The sequence below is a fragment of the Dunckerocampus dactyliophorus genome, chromosome 9 (assembly GCF_027744805.1).
Source record: "Dunckerocampus dactyliophorus isolate RoL2022-P2 chromosome 9, RoL_Ddac_1.1, whole genome shotgun sequence".
Lineage (NCBI taxonomy): Eukaryota > Metazoa > Chordata > Actinopteri > Syngnathiformes > Syngnathidae > Dunckerocampus > Dunckerocampus dactyliophorus.
In genome coordinates, this window is record NC_072827.1 from 9,454,588 (window position 1) to 9,474,459 (window position 19,872).

Sequence of the window (19,872 nt, forward strand, 5' to 3'; positions counted from 1 at the left end):
GTGGCTTGCCTACAGTTAAGCATAGTGGTGGCGTACATGAGTGCTGCTGGCACTGCGGGAGATGTGGTTCATTGAGGGAAACATGAATCCCAACATGTAAGCAGAAACTGGGCCGCAAGGCAGTTTTCCAACACGTCAAGACAGGTGTGTCCAACATGTGGCCTGGGGGCCCTCGGTGGAAAAAACGTTTGGACGCCCCTGTGTTAAGGTCATACTAAGTATCCTCCACACCTGAACCCAATCAAGCACCTTTGAGGCATCTTCAAGCGGAAGGTGGAGGAGTGTAAGCTATGTCAGATGTCTAACATCCACCGACTCCACCAGTGATGCCGTCATGGAAAAGTGGAGATGATTCCAGTCACGACCTGTGCAGCTTTGGTCAGTTCCATGGCCATTGTGATGCGCTCACGTGGATTGCCAGATTTTTACACAATAATGGCTATGTTAATTTGATGCTATACATGCTGTACAATGACTATTCTAAGTTCTATTCAAGTTTTATTTCTTTAGTCTTGTCCCCTTGAGACGATATATAGGTGGGCCCTAAAAAACACTCTCCCGTAAATCAATGAAAAACATCATTTTGGTCCGTAAACTATGAATAGACTCGCTCGGGAACTGGTTACAGCACGCGCGGCGGATGAATACGGTGTGTGCGCCTCCTCGGCAGCTACACACAGTTAGGATAACATGGCTTATTAGTTGACTTTTTGCACTTTAGTATGACCCCCCCCCCCCCCCCCCCCAAGCGTCAGGCAAGGCTCTTCTGGTAGAAAACGAAAGTGAAATTAAAATTATACAACGTAAAAAGCTGCAACTATCATGAAGGGCAAAGATGGTATCCTTGAACATGTGAAAGGATCTTGGACCATGAAATGGACATGCAGTGATCTCATTATTAAGACATCCTCCTCCTAACAAGCCTGTCTCTCTCTCCCTCCCTTGCAACGCCCCTTCCAGTAGTGCAAAACCACCACAGGGATAAAAGTTTTATATTTAATCTTATTCTTACTGTATTTTATATTATATGTTCTATATGTGTTCTGAGTACAGTGTGGGTAACTTAGGAGTTCATTTAGAAACTAGAGGACCACCTGTACTGCCATAAAAAGGTTGCTGCAATGTGAGGGCTGTAGTCACTTTTGTCAGCTACTGTTACATTATGCAAAATAATTACAGCCACAGCAATGGCGTTTGACACTAAAAAGTGATTTGAGAAACATACAAGCCATTAAAATGTACAAACAAAAGAGTGATCATATACAAGAAGGCAAGGCAATCTCACGTATGGTCTTTCTCATTTGAAAATATTTACCTCACAACCAATATCTACAGTCTGCATTTGGCCATTTGTACAACCACTACTGTTATCTGTAGAAATGTGCTTATTTACAAGTCTGTACAACCATACCGTCAAGCTCGTCGTTACCTCCCACAATATCTTAAAAGCAGGATACCTGAGTTTTCAAAAGGACGTCTCGCAGCACTAGTTTCGCACGCTCAACTCACCTAAACTAAAAGTTCAGGAAAGACGGCTAAAGTCAGGTCTCCTCAAGCAGAAAACACTGGGCTGCTCGCAGCACAGGGCCCTCTAGTGGTGTGCTTGTGCACTAGCGGGCTAATGAGTGACAGAGACGTAATCTGTTGTGGAAGCCTGAAGGCTGCGGGGCCGCCGAGGTGGTGGATTGGAGCTGAGCTGGATGTGCTTGTCCTCAGTGTGTGGCAGCCGCCTGAGGCACTGAAAACCTGACATGTGATGACAAAGAGAGACATAATTACTCAGAGGGAGATCAGCATGCGTGACAAAGTGTTCAAAATCCATCTCTAACATTACTGGAGCCCCCAAGACATGAAATAACGCCCATATAGTCACCTTTAAATTTGTATTACCCAATATTGCAGATATAATCAGAGAAATAAGGCATATTAGACATAAGTAGGGGTGTCAAAAGATTTCTCGTTCAGAAAAAAAATGTCTCGTGGGCAATGGGCCTGGGACAATAATAAATTAATTAATCAATCACACAATAAATGAAAATGAACTTGACAATTTTGCCAGCCGTGTGAATGTGTGTCAGTTTTCTTTGTCTCTCGCCTCCATGCAGGCATGAAGAGAGTTCACTCTGTGCATTGGTTTCAGCACATTGGCCCATGTGTTCCAACAGCATGTACGGAATGAACCCTTTTGTCAGTTATACAGTCTCTCTGTCTCTGTGGGAGGAGGCAGGGCCATTAGCATACACACAGAGGGCAGAAGAGTGGAACTTAATAGAAATTAAATTAGTAGATCGCAATATATTGTCATTAAAAAAATAATTGTTTCATTGTACTTTTCTTCAAAGTAGTGTTACAATCTCGTGTTGTTTCGTTTTCGGAGACCCAATCTTGTGTACCGTCTCGTCTCGTGAACTGAGTATCTTGTGACATCTGAGTATCTTGTAAATAAGATAACAAGACTCGCACATTAGCAGCTCCTTGTTTTTTTCTGGTCAGTGTACTTCCCGCGGTGGCTACTGTATCAGTGTATTGTAATGGCAGCTTTAAATGGCTTTACACTCGTAATCCTCAACATAATAAGAGTAAATATCATTTTTGAAAAAGAGTGAAGGAGCGATGTTCGAACCGCGATGTAGCAAGGGACGACTGTATTTTTCATTATAACACAAAATACTTACGTACACCGTTAGATCCCTACTTTTCGCGTGGGTTACGATCCGGGACTACCAGCAAACGGAAAACCGTAAATGACTGATAAGACCATAACAATTTCTATTTTTGACACACGGCTTGCTCCTCCCACTCCAAACCCTCCTGCAAGCTTGACATTGATCCAATTTCGGATTAGCATTTGCAGTGTGAGAAACTGTTCTGCCCCTTCTCTCTTCAATTGCCATTGTTCACTCATGACACTATCCAGGTTTTAGCCTTAATACGCCTCACACACTTAATAAACATATTTAAATTACAAAATGTGTAGGTACTCACCACTAATGAATGATAATCTAAGATGATGGATGAACAGATGGAATGGGCCTGTTGTCATTACAGTAGCAATTTACCACCATCATGTTGTGTTGTTACGTTCGGCATATGTGTTAGGTACACCTACAGTATGTACTGTATATGTATGCTAATCAGTACTGTGTGGTACAGTACATTTCATGCTTCACTACAAAGGTGTCCAAACTTTTCCCGGTGAGGGCCACATACTGAGAAATGAAAGGATGCAAGGGCAAATTTGATATTTAGTATGCTAAGAAGTTATACATATTTGAAGAGAAAACTGCACCTTAGCTTTACGTAATAGGTGAAAAATTTGTATGAACTTCGCTCTTTGCTCTTTTTTCCCCTCCTTTTTGCTGGGTGTTTTTTGTTCATTTTCCCAATATTTCAACTTACTCTGAAAAAACCTTCATGAATTTTCTTCTTGTAATAGTATGACTTTTTTTTTACCCAACCTAATTTTCCAAAAAAAACCCAACCTTTCTTTCCTTGTTAGAATAAGACTTTTCTTCTTTTAATATTTAGACATTATTCTCATTAAATTTCAGCTGTTTTTGCATTTCAAAATTTTCCAACTATTTTAATTTTTTTCTGATAAATTTTCTTCTCGTAATTATGACTTTATTCCCACAATATTTTGACTTTATTTCTTTGTAGCATAACTTTTTCCACCACCCAAGTTTCCAAAAATTACAACATGAGTCATTATTTGGTTTTTCCACAATATTGTCCTTAATGATTCAACTTTAAGCTACTAGAGTGACATTTTTTTTTTAATCTCATTATATTGCAACTTTAAATTTTTTTTTCTTTTATTACATAAATCTTTATTCTTGTATAATAATAATTATTTTTTTAGTTTTCTTGTTAAATTATATTTTTTTGAATGTGCCATGGGTCAATAAAAAACAACCATGGGCCGCACACTGGACAACCCTGCTTTACTATCAGTTATTTATAAATTATTGACTTAGCGTGAATTAAATGGTTTTTTTGGAAATTAAAAATCCTGCCTATTTTTGGACAAAAAAACATTTTTAAGCAAAAATCTGCAAATTTTCATGAGTGATGAGTCGGGAATGCGCGGGGATCCACTGTATTGAAATAAACAACAAGGACTATATAGTGAGGGTCTCTGATGCCTGATACATAAGTCCTAATTTATAGGACTGATGAACACAACTTTGCAAGCTGACATGGGGGTGCGTTACCTCTGAAGTCTCTGCACTAGTTCAGCCACCAGTGAGTCACACACCCCAGGATGGATGTCTTCAGCCAGGAAAATGGCCTCCTGCAGCGCCTCTGCAGCCTCGGGCTTGCCATTGCTGGTTTCACCCTTGTCTTTCAACTGCAGCGACAACGTGATTTAGTTGTTATTTACTAAGGTTTTGTTGTAACAAAATAATCTTTCAAATTGCCCAGTTCGTTGTATCATTTCTAGAAATGTTGCGATTTACCTCGGAAAACAATGGAGAGAAGATTGACGATAAGCTCTGTGACAAAGGCCTCTTTGGACTTTCCTGCTCCTGGAACATTTGGAACATTGTTTTAAAGAAGAAAAAATGAACTTTGCATAGCTGCTGGTGATACACCATATTGACATCCAGGCATCCAGGCATGTGTCTTGGTTAATTAATGTAATTTCTGGTGTATAAGCTGCTACTTTTTTCATGCATTCACCCCTCCTACTTGTACAGCGATGCGGCCAATTTATGGCTAAAAGAACGACAGTTTCCATGATGCTTAGAGTGCGGCTTCAGGAAGTAGTGAATTGGGTGCGTGAAGCGGAGGCTAATATGTTTTGAAGTCTTAGGCAATGATAGTGTTTTGATCTGATAAATCTTCAGTAAGCTTGATCATGTGTATAACTACTACAGCTTCTGTTTGGACTGCTTGGACCACGGCAGATGTTGAACTCCAATGGGAAAAAAAAGAAGCATCTTACATCTCATTATCAAAGCTAATGAGTGACGTTGGGAACAACGTTTCTTTATAGTGTGTCAATCCACTATCACCAACTGGTTTTGAAAGGTTGGACAACTGCGTGAAGAGGACAGCTCAAGCTAAACGGCTAATTTGCCTCAAGACGAAAGCAATACCGAGAGCGACAACAAAAGAGAGAGATATACTGACAAAGGGTGTGACGAAGGAATTATGAGTAGGGATGAGCCGGATACTCGTTGTACGTTGTAGAGTACGGATAATACATTTTTGCCGAACACGAGCATGAAACGAGTGCACCTCGTCATTTTCCGTAATCGTGATGAAAAAAAAAATCCTCATTATGTATTCACTCTTCACGCTCTGTGATTGGCCAGTCACACACAGCGACCGCCCTTCCCGAGACAGACTGTGCAGGCTGGAGCCACAGAGGAGTTGATCGGTGCCTCATTCATATACACGGTGCAATTGGCAAGTTGAAAACGGCTCGTGTGGCGTTGCCCACTGCCTCCACTTTATTAGGTTTTCCTCAGCTCGCCTCTATTTCGGTTTGTATCTGAAATTACTGTTGTGAAGGCTTGTGTTGGGTCAGTCACTTTTGCAACTCAACTGGGGTAGCATGACTACTTTTTTTCCTTGAAATGTATTTTTGTCTTATTCCATGACGTCATCATAAAACAGGCGTTCTACCTACAATATAAAAATTGTGTTAATTTTCAGCTTTTTGATTTTGGTACCACAAAAATGTAATAGTATTTTTTTGGTCAAATACTGTCACGTGGACATTGGTGTATCTTCTCCTACCTGTTTCATTTCCAGCTCAGCAGGCTGCACGGCCCCATTCTGAACCTTTTTCAGGTCTTTCTCCCTGATGGTGTTGAAGATCCAGTCGTCGTTGGAGGCGTCATTGCCTCCAGACGCTTGGCCTTGCTGCTCCCTACAAAGGCACATCCAATTAGCTGGGAGGAGTCATTTCACAGACAGTGACGGTGCCGCCGACGTACTCATCTGACTCCTCTGAGCTGGACTCATCTCGCGACTGCTCTGCCTTCCACCTCTTGTACCTGTCGATCAGCTCGGTCAGGTAGGACGTCTTTTTGGCGTGCCGTACAATCAGCTTGTGCTTCAACAGCTCTTTGGCAGTCGGTCTCTATAGGAAAAGAGAAAACTACATCAGCTGGAGATTTTGCAAGAGTAAAAAGAAATCCTTTCAACTCACAAAGCTGGGCTCTTTATTCAAGCAGGCTTCAACAAATTCTTTAAGTGGTTTACTGTAGTTTCCTTCCAGCGTGGGTGGATTGTTCTTTGGGATGAGGAATAAGACCTTCATGGGATGGAGTTCCGAGTGGGGCGGTTCGCCTTTTGCCAGCTCTATTGCCGTTATTCCTAACGACCAGATGTCTGCCTGCAAAGCAAAGACGTTCCAACGACAATAAGAAATATAATCTTATGTGTATCTGTGCAAAATCAGTGAGGACTGACATGTAAATGGTTGCCTAAAGCGGTGCAGGTTCATTTGAGGAAGATGTGTGTGACGCCTCTTTCCCATTTTCAACTTCAGTTTAAACAAAAAATCAAAGTACATACTGTAGATGTTTTATGATTTTTAAAATAGTATTTTTTCATCCATCCGTCCATCCATTTTCTATGCCGCTTATCCTAATTAGGGTCGCAGAGGTTTGCTGGAGCCTATCCCAGCTGACTTCGGGCGAGAGGCGGGGTACAGCTGGACTGGTCGCCAGCCAATCGCAGGGCACATATAAACAAACAACCAATCACACTCACATTCATACCTATGGACAATTTAGAGTCGTCACTTAATCTAACATTAATATATTTTCTATGTTGTAAAAAAATTAGAATTTTTTTTTTTTTGCTTGTAAGTGTCCTTCGTAGCGAGTGAACAATGGTAATTAAAGAAAGAAGGGGACTGATTGCAACTGAAATTCAACGACATGTGACAGTCATTTTGATTGCAAATGTTGATCAGAAATCAGAAAAGGCGCTCACAGAGGTGGGCTGTCTGCCCTCTAAACCTGTCATATACACACAGGAAATAATGTATTACAAGCCAACCAAACACGAAACGCATGTCGTGTATAAGAAGTACATACAATTTAAATTAAAAAGTATTTAATTTGGAGAAAAATAATTTATTTTCAATTTAATTAAAAAAAATATTGAGTTATTTTATGCTGAGCATAAAAATCATATTTCTACATTCCTGACCATCCTTCACAGGTGCAGTGGGTCAAAATGCTTTCTCCATAGGGCAGACACTCATTTGCCAAGTTTGTCGCTTGGCTGCAGTTTTATTTAACGGAAAGAAAAGTGTGACAATTCTGACCTTTGAATCGTATGCTGATTGCTTTATGACTTCAGGGGCCATCCAGAAAGGAGTACCAACGAACGTGTTCCGTTTTATCTGGGTGTCGGTCAACTGGCCCGCCACGCCAAAGTCCGCCAGCTTCACGTCACCTTGCTCTGACAGCAACACGTTGGCTGCTGTAAATGGGAGACAATAAGACAAGTGATTATTGCACTTATTGACATTTATTATTGGAGAAAAGCTCTCTGCACTGACGTTGCTTAACATAATTTTTTCATTCACTATAAGTCAGTAATAATTTATAAATATGTTATAATACAGGTAAAATGTACAGCATACATGTACCACTGTAGGAAAAAGCCCAATTTTTTATTTTTTATGTCTTTATGCTTCACTGATAATGCTTTTTCTTCAAGCGTTGAGATTTTGCACTTTGGTCGTGACTCCGTCTCATCTGTTCATGGATCATCTTACATTATCATTGATTAGTGATGAGTACCTACACATTTTATACTTTAAATGTGTATAATAAGTGTATGAGGTACATTTAGGCATAAAACCCAGATAGTGCCATGAGTGAACAATGGCAATTGAAGAAAGAAGGGGAGGGTTCTGGAGCTGAATCCAATCTAATGGTTACAACATTCACTTTTATTGCAAATGTTGATCTGAAATTGGAGGAAAACATCAACGTCAAGCTAGTGTGAATTACTAGCAGTTTTTTGCCACTCACTGGTGATCCCAGAACCTAAACCCCATAAAAAGTGGGGATCAACTGTATCGTGACGTATGTAGCAGGAAAATGATTTAACAATAAAAAAAATAATAAATGTACTGCTCTGTAACATTGATGGACCAGCACAGACCCCTCTGGTGATGTATTAGCACTAGTGTTGGGGCTGAGGGTTGTGTGCAGTGGTTGTGTAAACTTGGACAAAGTTTATTTCAAGAACACGGGTGGGTTCTGTTAGTTTTAGTTTTTTACTGCAGCCACTTTGAGTTTACAACAAGTGGTAGTAGTCCGAAGCACAGCGCTTCACTGCTTTTTCTACAGCATGTCTCTCACCTTTAATATCTCGATGAATTTTCTTTTCAGAGTGCAGATATTCCAGCCCCTTTAGGATTTCTCTCAAAATTGTGGCAATTTGGGTTTCGTCGAGGGAGCCGGGTTCCAACTGGGCAGACAGAGAGACAGGTTTGTGTGATTTCAGACTCTTTAGGTTGGGGGGAAAAAAATCATCTAATAATCTTTATTGGTCAGCGACTTTGTAGGCTTACCAAATCTAGGGCAGATCCTCCGCCCAGATATTCCATAATAATCCATAATTTTGTTCCCTGAAAAAATAAATACAAGACAGATACTGAACAATTGTCATCCGTGTGACCATTTGGATATGTCAAATTATGAATCTACAAAACAATTAAGATACAAGCAATGGATGTTATGCAATCAGCCTGCATTTTGTTTTTATTATACAGTATGCACCATTTTCATTTCTGTGTAACTGCAGGACGAAGTCCAGCTGGTAATTCCCAACAATGACACAGCAAGACTTCCTTATCATACAGTCAGCATGAATAGATAATACATAAGGAGTTCTTAGACATTCTCTAGCCAGACCCTTAGCCATTAGCCATGCTGGGTCTTCATGTCAACATAAAAGTGACCCCATTCATATGTATAATACACTATAACAGGGGTGTCCAAAGTGCGGTGCGGGTGCAATTCGTGGCTGCGGCTGTTTTTTTATTGGCCCGTGGCACATTCTAAAAAATATACAATAATAAACAGCAAAAATTAAAAAAAAAAAATCTGCAGTAATTTTACAAGAATAAAGTCAAAATATTAAGAGAAGAAAATTGCAATCTAATGAGAATTTTAAAAATTTAATTTCAGTCACATAAAGTTGAATTTTTAAAATGTTATTTTTTAAAAGCCATAATATTATGAAAAACAAACAAAACAATGACTATAGTTGCAGTTTTTGGAAATTTAGGTTGTGGAAAAAGTTATAATGTTACAAAAATAAAGTCTAAATATTATGGGAATAAAGTCAAATTTATAAAAGAAAATTTACAACAAAAAATTTGAAATTGAAAAAAAAAACAGCAATAGAAATGGGAAAACAGCTGTAATTCTATGAAAATAAAGTCAAAATATTAAGAGAAAAAAAGTCACAATTTTACGAGAACAAACTTGTAATATTATGAGGGGAAAAAAGTTAGAAGAAAAGGGTTAGGGATAAAGAAAACTTAAAAAATTTAGAGAAAAAATAAAAATAATTGTCATTTTTGGAAAATTAGGTTGGGGAAAGGGTTATAATATTATGGGAATAAAGTAAAAATTTTACGGTAATAAAGTCATAATACAAGATGAAAATTCAGAAAGATTATTTATGAAGAAAGTTGTAATATTTGGAAAATTAACAAAACAACACCAGCAAAAATTGAAAAAAAAAATGCAGTAAATTTACAAGAACAAAGTCAAAACAATCAAAGAAAAAAGGTGCCATCTGAAGAGATTTTTAAAAATTTGTTTAGTCACATGAAGTTGAATTATTAAAGAAAGAAATTATTTTCATAAGTAATAATATTATGTCAAACAAACAAAATAAATATATCATTTTTGGAAAATTAGGTTGTGGAAAAAGCTACATGCTACATATATAAAGTCAAAATACTATGGAAATAAAGTCATAATTACGAGAAGAAAATTTCCAAAAAGATAAGATAAATATTTGGAAAACTCAAAAAACGCAGCAGAAAATGGAGAATAAAGTCAAAATATTGAAACAAAAGTCATATTGTAACGAGAAAAAAAGTCTCATTTTTACAAGAATAAGCGTGTAATATTATGAAGAAAAATAATGTCATTTTAGTAGCATAGGGTTCAAATATTAAGTTGTAATATTATGAGAAAAAAAATAAAGTTTTAATTTTTGGAAAATTAGGTTGGGGAAAAGGTTCGAATATCATGGCAATAAAGTAAAAAATATTATTGGAAACTAATAATGCACTTTTTCACCTACAGGTATATCGCAAAGCTGAGATGCAGTTTTCTCTTAAATATGTATAACTTCTTAGCATACAAAATATCAAAGCGGCCCTTGCATCCTTGCATTTTTCAGTATGCGGCCCTCGCTGGAAAAAAGTTTGGACACCCCTGCACTATAACAACAATCCATGGTGGACAATAAAAACACAGAAGAGCCACAATAAGAGTGCTCAATAGCTACGACTTAAATGTTTCCCACTAGCAGCATAGTGCGTCCATAAACAACAAAAACACCCTACTTACATTCTGCATGCTCAAAAAAGCCGCAATTCTCTCCTTCAGCTGGAGGCATAATTGTTGAGATAATGGACTGCCATTACTCGCCATGCTCCCCTTAAGTACTGCACTAAATGCTATTAGAGGCACTGTAAGTACAATCACACAGTGTGAGAATGTACTACAACAAGAACAAATATTTACAACTCACAACCGAGCCTTTGTAGTCAGTGGTGCTGTGCCAAAACCAAAATGCCTAAGATGTTTCATCTACAACCGCCTTGTATTGCCTTGAGAAGACACCCTAGGCGTTCTATGGCTTTGAAGAGAGTAATTAATATAATGGCTTTTCCAGCCCACAATTACTACATTTGACACAGCCATTTAATTTTTATCTCCAGAGGTACATGTGTTAAGTGTCAGACTACTTGAACTACTCAAGGTCATTATCGCCAAACCACAATGAATGCAATATTTATGAGACATTACACGGGGCACACAATGTTTCAGGGTTTAATATAAAGATGTTCCCGCTCCCGCTCACCTTGAGATAGGATCCAAAGTACTTGGTGATAAAAGGACTGTCACACTGGCTGAGAACGGTGATTTCCTGTTGGATGTCCTCTATCTCATCTTCTGCTTCTTCCAGGTCAATAATTTTAATGGCCACGACCTTTTGCGTCCGATTATCGATGCCTTTAAATACTTCGCCGAAAGAGCCTTTGCCTATTCTCTCCAGCTTGGTAAAGAGCACCTCTGGGTCAGCTTTGAGGTTCTGGTGAACAACAGTGTGTTTTAGTTGCGTCATACCAAAACGGGAGAAATGCAATCAATTTCAAACACTCCATTCAAGTGGCATTCAAAGGAGCCAGTCACAGACCCAGTCATACGTTTTCATGGCATCCTTTAGTCTGGCCTTCAACTCCATACACAGAAGTGAGAACATCTAACCTTCTCATGTGAACTTCTGAGGCTGTAAATAATTTAAACCAGTGTAACACAAACATAATTTAGGTTTAATGACCTTCCCACCATTAAGCCATAAGAGAAACTGAGGGAGGGTCGGTGTGTAGGACCTATCGACTGAACTAAATGGCTTATTTCCCAATGGAGCAGCAGTGGGAATAGTGGTCCTGAAGTGGGCCACTCCCATTTCCGTCCATACTGTGCGATGATTAGACTCAACAGTCCACAGTGTGGTAGGTCCAAAATTCTAGTATGAATAGCAGGGTTTCCCCTAGGATTTTTTGAAGCTGTGGTGGTAGGCTGCATTGGAGGCGGACTGCCACCGCTTTGTCATGCCGTTGCTGTGGGAGGATTTTTGTTTTTTAAATATTGAAATTTACTGTCGGTAATAATGTCAACATTAGGTTCATTTCACAGGCTTGAACAACAAATGCATTAATTAACTTTAAATGCCTTTCTCTTTGCCTTTTCTTCTGCTCCTTATCTGTCAAGTGCCAACAGAGCAGACAGGTGATTCTGGTGCATGTTTTTCAAAATAAAGTGTAGTGAAACGTTTTTATGATATTTTATTTCAAATTAATTGTGGCCAATATGTAAATAATAGGCTATATACATGTATCTATATCGCACAGGGGTGCTCACACTTTTTCAGCCTGTGGGCTACTTTGTCCCAAAGATCTACCTCCCACTATAAACATAGAGAATATATATATATTTATAAATATGAGTATTTACAGTATGTACATTCTACATGTATATCAGGGGTGCACACAATCAAAATGATCTCTTTCTTACTATAAAACATATATAAAATCTAACTGGTAAACTTTGTAACTGCTATACTAAGTACTAATAATGATTAGTATTTCACATTCACAGTTTCAAAGTTCACAGGTCATCAAAATAGTTGAGATCATTCAGTAATTCACAACTCAAATCAATATGGCAATAAAGATAAGTGCACATAATACCTCAATAGTTGTGTACATAAACTGAGTAATATGTCAGTGAAAATAACTACGTGGCATTCATCATGTATTACATCCAGTTAGCATTTGCTATACAACATTACAAATACTGTATACGAGAAATGAAAAGGATTATGCAAAGGACAATGCAGCCGTAATCAAGGCAACATATTAAAAAATTAATCGTGAAATAGTAGTTTAACAAATGAACATTGAGAAAACACATTTCTGTAGTAGAGTTCATGAAACAATTGACCTTTTTTGTACATAAGTAGCCGCTACTAGTGAACAGATAACTTTTGTTACAGATATAGGCATCTTACTTAGTTAGATTATTCGTAATCGGCATAATAGAGAGGAAAGTTGGATTATCCGTGTGTGCCTGCCAACATCTGTTCTCTGCTTTTTTATGCCGCAGCTACGCCACAAGAGCGAATCAGGAGGGGGCTTAATGTCAGCTGACTGATGTCATATGACATCCACAAAGTGACAGTAATGATGCAGGTGACACACGACCAACACTACTTTCGCAACAACTACTTCACGCAGTTGTCCAATGACTGCTCCTGATGTAGCATATATGTCCACTGTGTCACTTAACATTGTTTTCACGTAAAAAAAACAAAAAAAAAACAACTAATTTCCAAGGTGTGGCGGCTTTTACTGAGCCGTGGCGCCGCGCCATGATCCATTACATGTAGCGGAAACCCTGAATAGAGTACAGTTGTGGCCAAAAGTTTTTCAGAACGACACAAGTGTTGGTTTTCACAAAGTTTGCTGCTTCAGTGTTTTTAAATCTTTTGCTTTTGGAGGTTGTTTTGGTATGAGTCTTTATTCGTGGCTGTGTTCTTAGCCCACTCCCTTGGCTGAGTAGCAAGCCGACACATGAATGATTTCAGGATCCTTTAGTGTTGGCATGACACAGGACTGATGGTAGTGCTCACATTTTCTTCTCTGGATGCCCCAATCACAAAGGGTATACAGTAGAGAAAATAGTAGGGATGCTCCGATTTCCATGAAAAAGCACGTGACCTGCATATGCGGATAAATGCCTTTCGGCAAGCACCTGTGGCTTGTACTATTGCGAGCGTCTTGCACCCACTTTCCTTCACACTGCGCAGGTGTGCCAACCCAAAACAATCATGTTTGCCGTGTGGAACTTACCGGTCGCTTGTGAAAGTGACATAAATTTTGCACCCTGCGAAACATGCCATAAAATCTCGCCACGGTAGCACGTTAAAAAGCTTTAATTTAATACGGCATTTGAAGAACAAACTTGACGGAGAATGGTAAGTGATCACAATGCTATCAGTCATCAGTCAAATGGCAGTTAATGTGGCCAACACTGGACAGTTCTCGCTAGTATGTGCGTGACAGTCAGAAGTCTAAAGCAAATAACCCGAAAATTAATTTAATTAATCGGACTAGATGACCAGCCTCTCTCAGCAGTGGAAGACACTGGGTTTGCAGACTGCTCTCTCACTTGGAGCGCCGCTGCATGATACCTGGAAGTCTTGCCGGAACGCCCTCAAACTATGTACGGCACTCTCACATCCAAAGCCTCCTGACAAGGTGTCTCATCCTCTGTACGTTTTACCAGTGATACATTTTCTCTTGAAAAAGTAAGTCAAATATGTTTTTGTCTAAGTTAAGGCGATTTTATGGTTCCCATTTTCCATATCATATAGCCAGTAGTAGTTGTGTAACCAGGAATTCTGGGCCCCATGAAAAAAAATTCATGTTAGGCGCCCCCCCTTTTTATAATTACCTATTTTTTGAGACCCTGGCAATCAGGGGACCTTGGAATTGTCCTAACTTTTCCACCTTACTGTATACGACACACTGACCCCCCTGGCCAATAGCACTCATCATAAACAAATTGAAAAATTTACACTTAATCTATGTGATCGCTATCGGTCAATTTCATTCATGGATGATCGGAATTGACAGCATAAAACCCTGATCGGAGCATCCTCAGAAAACAGTTTTACCCCAGTCTTCAGGAGTCCAATACCTGTATCTTTTGCAGGATACCAGTTTGTCCCCGGTGATTTTCCTGGAGATAAGTGGCTTCTTTGCTGCCCTCCTTGACACCAGACCATCTTCCAAGTGTCTTTACCTCACTGTGCACCTGCCTGTTACCATTCCTGAGCAAGCACTGCACTGGTGGTGCCCCGATCCCGCAGCTAAATCCACTTTTAGAGACAGTCCAGATGATTGCTGGGCTTTCTTGGGCACCCTTGAAGCACAATGGAACCTCTCTCCTTGTAATTCTTAATGATCTGATAAATGTTTGATTGAGACGCAATCTTGCTAGCAGCAATATCCTTGCTTGTGAAGCCCTTTTTGTGGACAGCAATTATGACTGCACATGTTTCCTTGGAGGTATCCATGTTTAACAGAGGAAACAGTCTGTTATTGTCACTCAATCAGGATGACATATTCAACACTCTCACCTATGTTAACCAAAGTATCACTAACATGATGGCAGCTGGTGCTTTTGTGGCAGGGCTAAAATGCAGCGGAAACGTTTTTTTTTTCATTTTCATGTTCATTTTCATAACAAAGAGGGACTTTGCAATTCATTGCCATTCATCTTCATAACATTTTGGAGTATATACAAATTGCCATCATAAAAACTAATAATATTTGTGTCATTTACAACTTTTGGCCATGACTGTACAATGTTTGCCTTTTGTGTATAAGTACAATACTCAGTGTAACGACCTGGTTGATGTTGGAAATTTCAGTATTTGTGAATGCATCTTGGCGTGAGTGTGATTGGTGGATAAAGAGGAAGTGTGGTTGTTGCTGAAGTTGAGAGCTACAAGGAAATACGTGTGCTAGCTTGAGAATACGGTGTAGGACTTGAGCACTGCTGTTGGGTTAAGGTTAAGGTTAGCAATAATAATAATAATAATAAAGCTGAAAAAGAGCATCAGATTGTGTGTCTCTGTCGGGACGCTACATGAAAATGTACTTGAAAATGAATTTACAACAAAGAGATTGGATGGCACAGAATAAAGCACGGCAAAAACAACACAACCAAAAACTATCATAACATTGGTGTGTTCTCTTCAGCCATCCAGGTGAAAACAATGTTGAGCTTGTCCTGTGCAAAAACAACAAGTGCCCTGTGAGCACAGACTATACACACGATGGGAATGTACTTGCAAACATAGCCACAGTCAGCAGGTTTACCGCCCCTGACTAAAGCCAACTGAACCTCCCTCTGAAAGCATTGCGTGTGTGTGTGTGTGTGTGTGTGTGTGATGCTCTCCCATCTGCACCAAAGTAGTCTCATCCAAGCACCACACCCTAATGGCTCGCTTCCATCAACTCCTGACATCCCACTACACCAAAACCTGGGGCTCAAAGGTGGGGGAGGGGGTTAGTCACCACAAAAGGGCACCAGGTGATGGCAAAGAGGACAACTGTGATGATGACCAGAAGTGTGTCTAATTGCAGCAGTAGCACTTGTACTTGTGTTGATGATTTTGTGTCGCCACAGTGGACGTTATTAAAATCTGTTTCAATATTTGCTTGCCTGCCTAATATTTAGAAATTGCATGTCAGTGTCAAAAATTGTGACTTTTGTGTTAAAACAGTAGGAGTGTCACAAGATCTCACAAGATTAAAATGTGACAAAATTTCTTGTTCAGAAGAAAAACCCTCGTGGGCATTAGGCCTTCGGAGATAATACATGAATTCATTAATCACACAATAAATGAAAATTAACTCGATAATTTTGATGGCCTCAATATATTGGCATGTGCATCTGTTTTCTGTATCTCCCGCCTCCAAACAGGCAGAGATGTTCACAAGTCTTTTTGTGCAAGTGACGTCCAAAGTCAAGACTCAAGTCTTTGGTCACGAGTCCAAGTCAAGTCTCTAAAAATAATCTAATAAAAATCTCTAAAAAAATAATAATTGTTTTAATGAGCATTATATCATCTGCTGCTCTTGGGTCTACTAAGAATACTGCACAGCTAGATCTAAGAAATTCTAAGCATCTACTGTATTATCATCCCTCCTTTATCTAGTAGCATAAAGTATCAGCACTGATTAGTTGTTTGTTATATGATCACTTTAAACAGGCTACTGCAGTGCAATATGAAATAAGAAATAAGAAAATACACATTGAGTGAATTCCTTTAAAAGGAAACTGTATTCTTCCAATATGAACATACAGTTACAATTTATCTTACCCCTTATCTATTGTGCAGGCTAAGTAGGATCATAATAAGAACAAAAATATACAAAATGTTACACCTCACCTACTCAAAAGGTATTGTAGGCTAATTACCATGTCAAAAAGGAGGTAATGACAGCAAGCTTGTCAGACATTTCAGAGTTTCCCCAATGTTAATACGCCAAAAAAAAAAAAGAAGAAAACAAACCAACACCGAGTGCGACTAGGAGTCCCCATCTCTGCAAACAGGCAGGAAGAGGGTTCAGTCTTTTAAAAAAAATTTAAATTGTGCTTTTCTTAAAAGTAACGTTAAAATCTTTGAAATCCTTGTAGACCCAATCTCGTGTATCGTCTCGTCTCGTGAACTGAGTGTCTCGTGACACCCCTATAAAACTGTGTTGTCGCTATGAAAGATTGTGCAGTCGGGAGCCTTTTTTTTTGTGATGATTTTCACTCAGCTTTCTGTTGGGTGTTGCTATGCATCGCCTGGTTACATCATATCGGTGACATAATGCTTGGTGTTTTGGTCTGTTGCTGTGGTCAGCGTGCACACTTGACCAAACGAACCATACTAGCAGAGTGCGGCCTTTGTGGCGTGCAATTGTGGTGTGGGAAAATTACTTTCAAAAGTAATTAATTATAGTTACTAGGGGTGTCACGAAACACTCAGTCCACGAGATGAGACGATACACACGAGAACAAGACAGAATGATATTTAACATTACAAAGTACAAAGAAAAAATATATGACAATATATTGCAATCTTAGAATTTAATTTCTACATTATACTCTTCTGCTCTCTGTGTGTATGTTACCGACCCTGCAAGACTTACAAAAGGGCTCACTCCATTCATGCCGTTGTTCTCTGGAATGCCTGTTTGGAATGACGCCTGGAGCGACGAGGTAAACAGACACATGGCACGCACATGGCAATATGTTGAGGCCAGCAAAATAATTGAGTTAATCTTCTGTGATTAATTTATATATATATATATATATATATACATACACACACATTTTTTTCAGAACAAGAAATCTTGACACGCTCACAAGAGCTTGTGCCACCCCTAATAGTTACGACTTACTTTCCCACCTAAAAATGTAATTAGTAAGAGAAATACTCTTTAAAAATGTGTTACCAGGGAAAGTAATTATCACATTTTTGTTTCAAATATCTGACATGTGCCATCGGGTGCTTATTATTATATCAGCGCATGATGGAACCACCTACTTGTGTTTCAGAGTGCCATGTCCGTCAATGCACCTCGCGTGTGACTGGTGGAAAATGAGGAAGTGTTGTGTGGGTGTGAAGCTGATGCAGAGATAATGTGCAAATTGGAGATTGTGGAATTGAGCAGACCAGTCCTGGGTGCACCACCCTATCGCCTGAAGTCAGCTGGGATAGGCTCCAGCATACCGCAGCGACCCTAATTAGTATGAGCGGCATAGAAACCGGATGGATGGATGGAACTGAGCACTGCTGTTGGCGTGTTATGGTCAGAATAGTTTGTTTGTTTGTTTTATTCACTGTCAGGTACAGTGGTAATGTTCGAAATAACAATTAGATTACCGTGATTGGAAAACTCCCAACAGTGTGTGTGCAAAAAAAAGATCATCATTGATATAGTGTATTAAAAATAAAAACATGAAATCATATGACCATACATGTGCATGATGTCAACGTACTAAGTGTGCACACAATTCCGAGCTCGTAGTGACACTTTTGAGACGCAGATAAGAAAGACACAAGAGTAGCAGCTCTTGTCAGTAACAACCATCATTCGTCGGTATAATGACTTTACCTGAATCCCTGGAAGCCCACTTTGTATCGGAGAGTGAGCCATGGCGTCAGGTCAGCTAAGAAGACGTCTTTCTACCCCGTTTACAGCTTTGCTCTTCCGCGCTGTGGTCGCTTGTCGACCCCCGTTTGAGATGACTTGATCCGCAGTGCAGTTCCGACACGGCTAGCGACACCGTTGACAGCAAAAGTAAGCTGGTTTAAACGAAAATCAGCTTGACTTGTGTCGGTGTGTACTTCGAACCGCGTCCCCTGCCTTCCACAGTTAGCTAACGCTAGCACCGCTAGCTACTTCAACTGCTACTTGGCAAACAGTTCCAGTTTGCTCAATGTTGTATCTCCGATGACCAGCGTGAGCCTTCGAAATATGCTTGAATTCCGTCCGCTGCCAAAGCAGAGTTCCGGCGCGAAATAGTCGCAAAAAGTTAATAAATACACTGTTATATAGTTATATCGTTTGTTGCTCTCATCACTTTTCTAGCTCACTCGCCGCCATCTTTGTAAATGTCATTTTCATTTGGGGACAGCCAATCACAGCGAAGAGTAGTGTGTGGTGCAGATGACGTCACCCCTCGCGCAACAGCGTCATCGACGAACATTGCATTACATTTAGTGGAATTTACAAAATTTACGAACGAATGATACTTTCGACCTTACTTGATGCAACATGATGACATGTAGATCAAACAGAATGGCAAAATCGTCAGTGTTTCTTATGAGGCATTTCTTCTTATTGGTAAATCTTTAGTCGGAATACTTATTTGCACTATTTTAATATTTATTGCTGGCTGCTAACAAGCATGTAAGAGTTTTAATTGGCATGACAAGTCAACAATAAATAAAATAATCTTAAAACATGGAGACCTTTCTACTAATGGTGGGCAATACTGCAAATTTTGGTGTCGATCCCAAACTCGGTAAATACAGGGCCGGCATTGTCGATACTAATATTTATTGTTGAAAATTGTCACGCTCATAAAACGACGAACGACAAGCAACACTTTGCCTTTATTTTATTGATCATGATTACAATCAACAAAAAACACAGTACAAATAGTTGAGGTAAACAAAAAAATAGCCCCCAGCGCTAGCCTGACGGCACATTCTGAAAATAATTTCACAAGAAAACTTACAATTTTTTTACAAGGATAAAGTCAAAATATTAAGAGAAAAAAGTTGTAATCTAATGATAAAAAGTCGGAATTTTATGAGAATAATGTGGTAATAGGAGGAAAAATAACATCATTTTAATAGCATAAGGTTGAAATATTAAGGAAAAACAACAGTTTTTTTAAGTCATTATGAGAAACAAAAAACAAAATAAATTTTGGAAAATTCAGTTGCGGAAAAAGAATAAAGTAAAAAAAATGATGGGAATAAAGTCATAAATATGACAATAAAAAT

At 39.1% G+C, this 19,872-nt stretch overlaps 1 protein-coding gene across 1 annotated transcript; it reads right to left on the reverse strand.

Annotated features, from left to right (window-relative positions):
• Positions 1-750: 750 nt before the first annotated feature.
• stk24a (serine/threonine kinase 24a (STE20 homolog, yeast)) lies at positions 751-18,967 on the reverse strand. Its single transcript, XM_054787586.1, has 11 exons — positions 18,473-18,967; positions 11,089-11,319; positions 8,552-8,608; positions 8,340-8,448; positions 7,292-7,449; positions 6,164-6,349; positions 5,949-6,094; positions 5,749-5,881; positions 4,461-4,529; positions 4,215-4,351; positions 751-1,746 (listed from the first exon to the last, which is right to left on the reverse strand). Exons 1-11 carry the CDS (start codon positions 18,512-18,514, stop codon positions 1,713-1,715), a joined length of 1,302 nt encoding a protein of 433 aa, XP_054643561.1. The 5' UTR covers positions 18,515-18,967; the 3' UTR covers positions 751-1,712.
• Between the last annotated feature and the right edge of the window lie 905 nt (positions 18,968-19,872).

Excerpts from the sequence above, each read along its gene's own strand:
- stk24a (XM_054787586.1), bottom strand. The coding sequence starts at position 18,514 with ATGGCTCACTCTCCGATACAAAGTGGGCTTCCAGGGATTCAG. Across the intron at positions 5,882-5,948 it reads AGCTCAGAGGAGTCAGATGA|GGAGCAGCAAGGCCAAGCGT; the intron begins GTACGTCGGCGG and ends GTGCCTTTGTAG. Across the intron at positions 1,747-4,214 it reads CTAGTGCAGAGACTTCAGAG|GTTTTCAGTGCCTCAGGCGG; the intron begins GTAACGCACCCC and ends ATCACATGTCAG.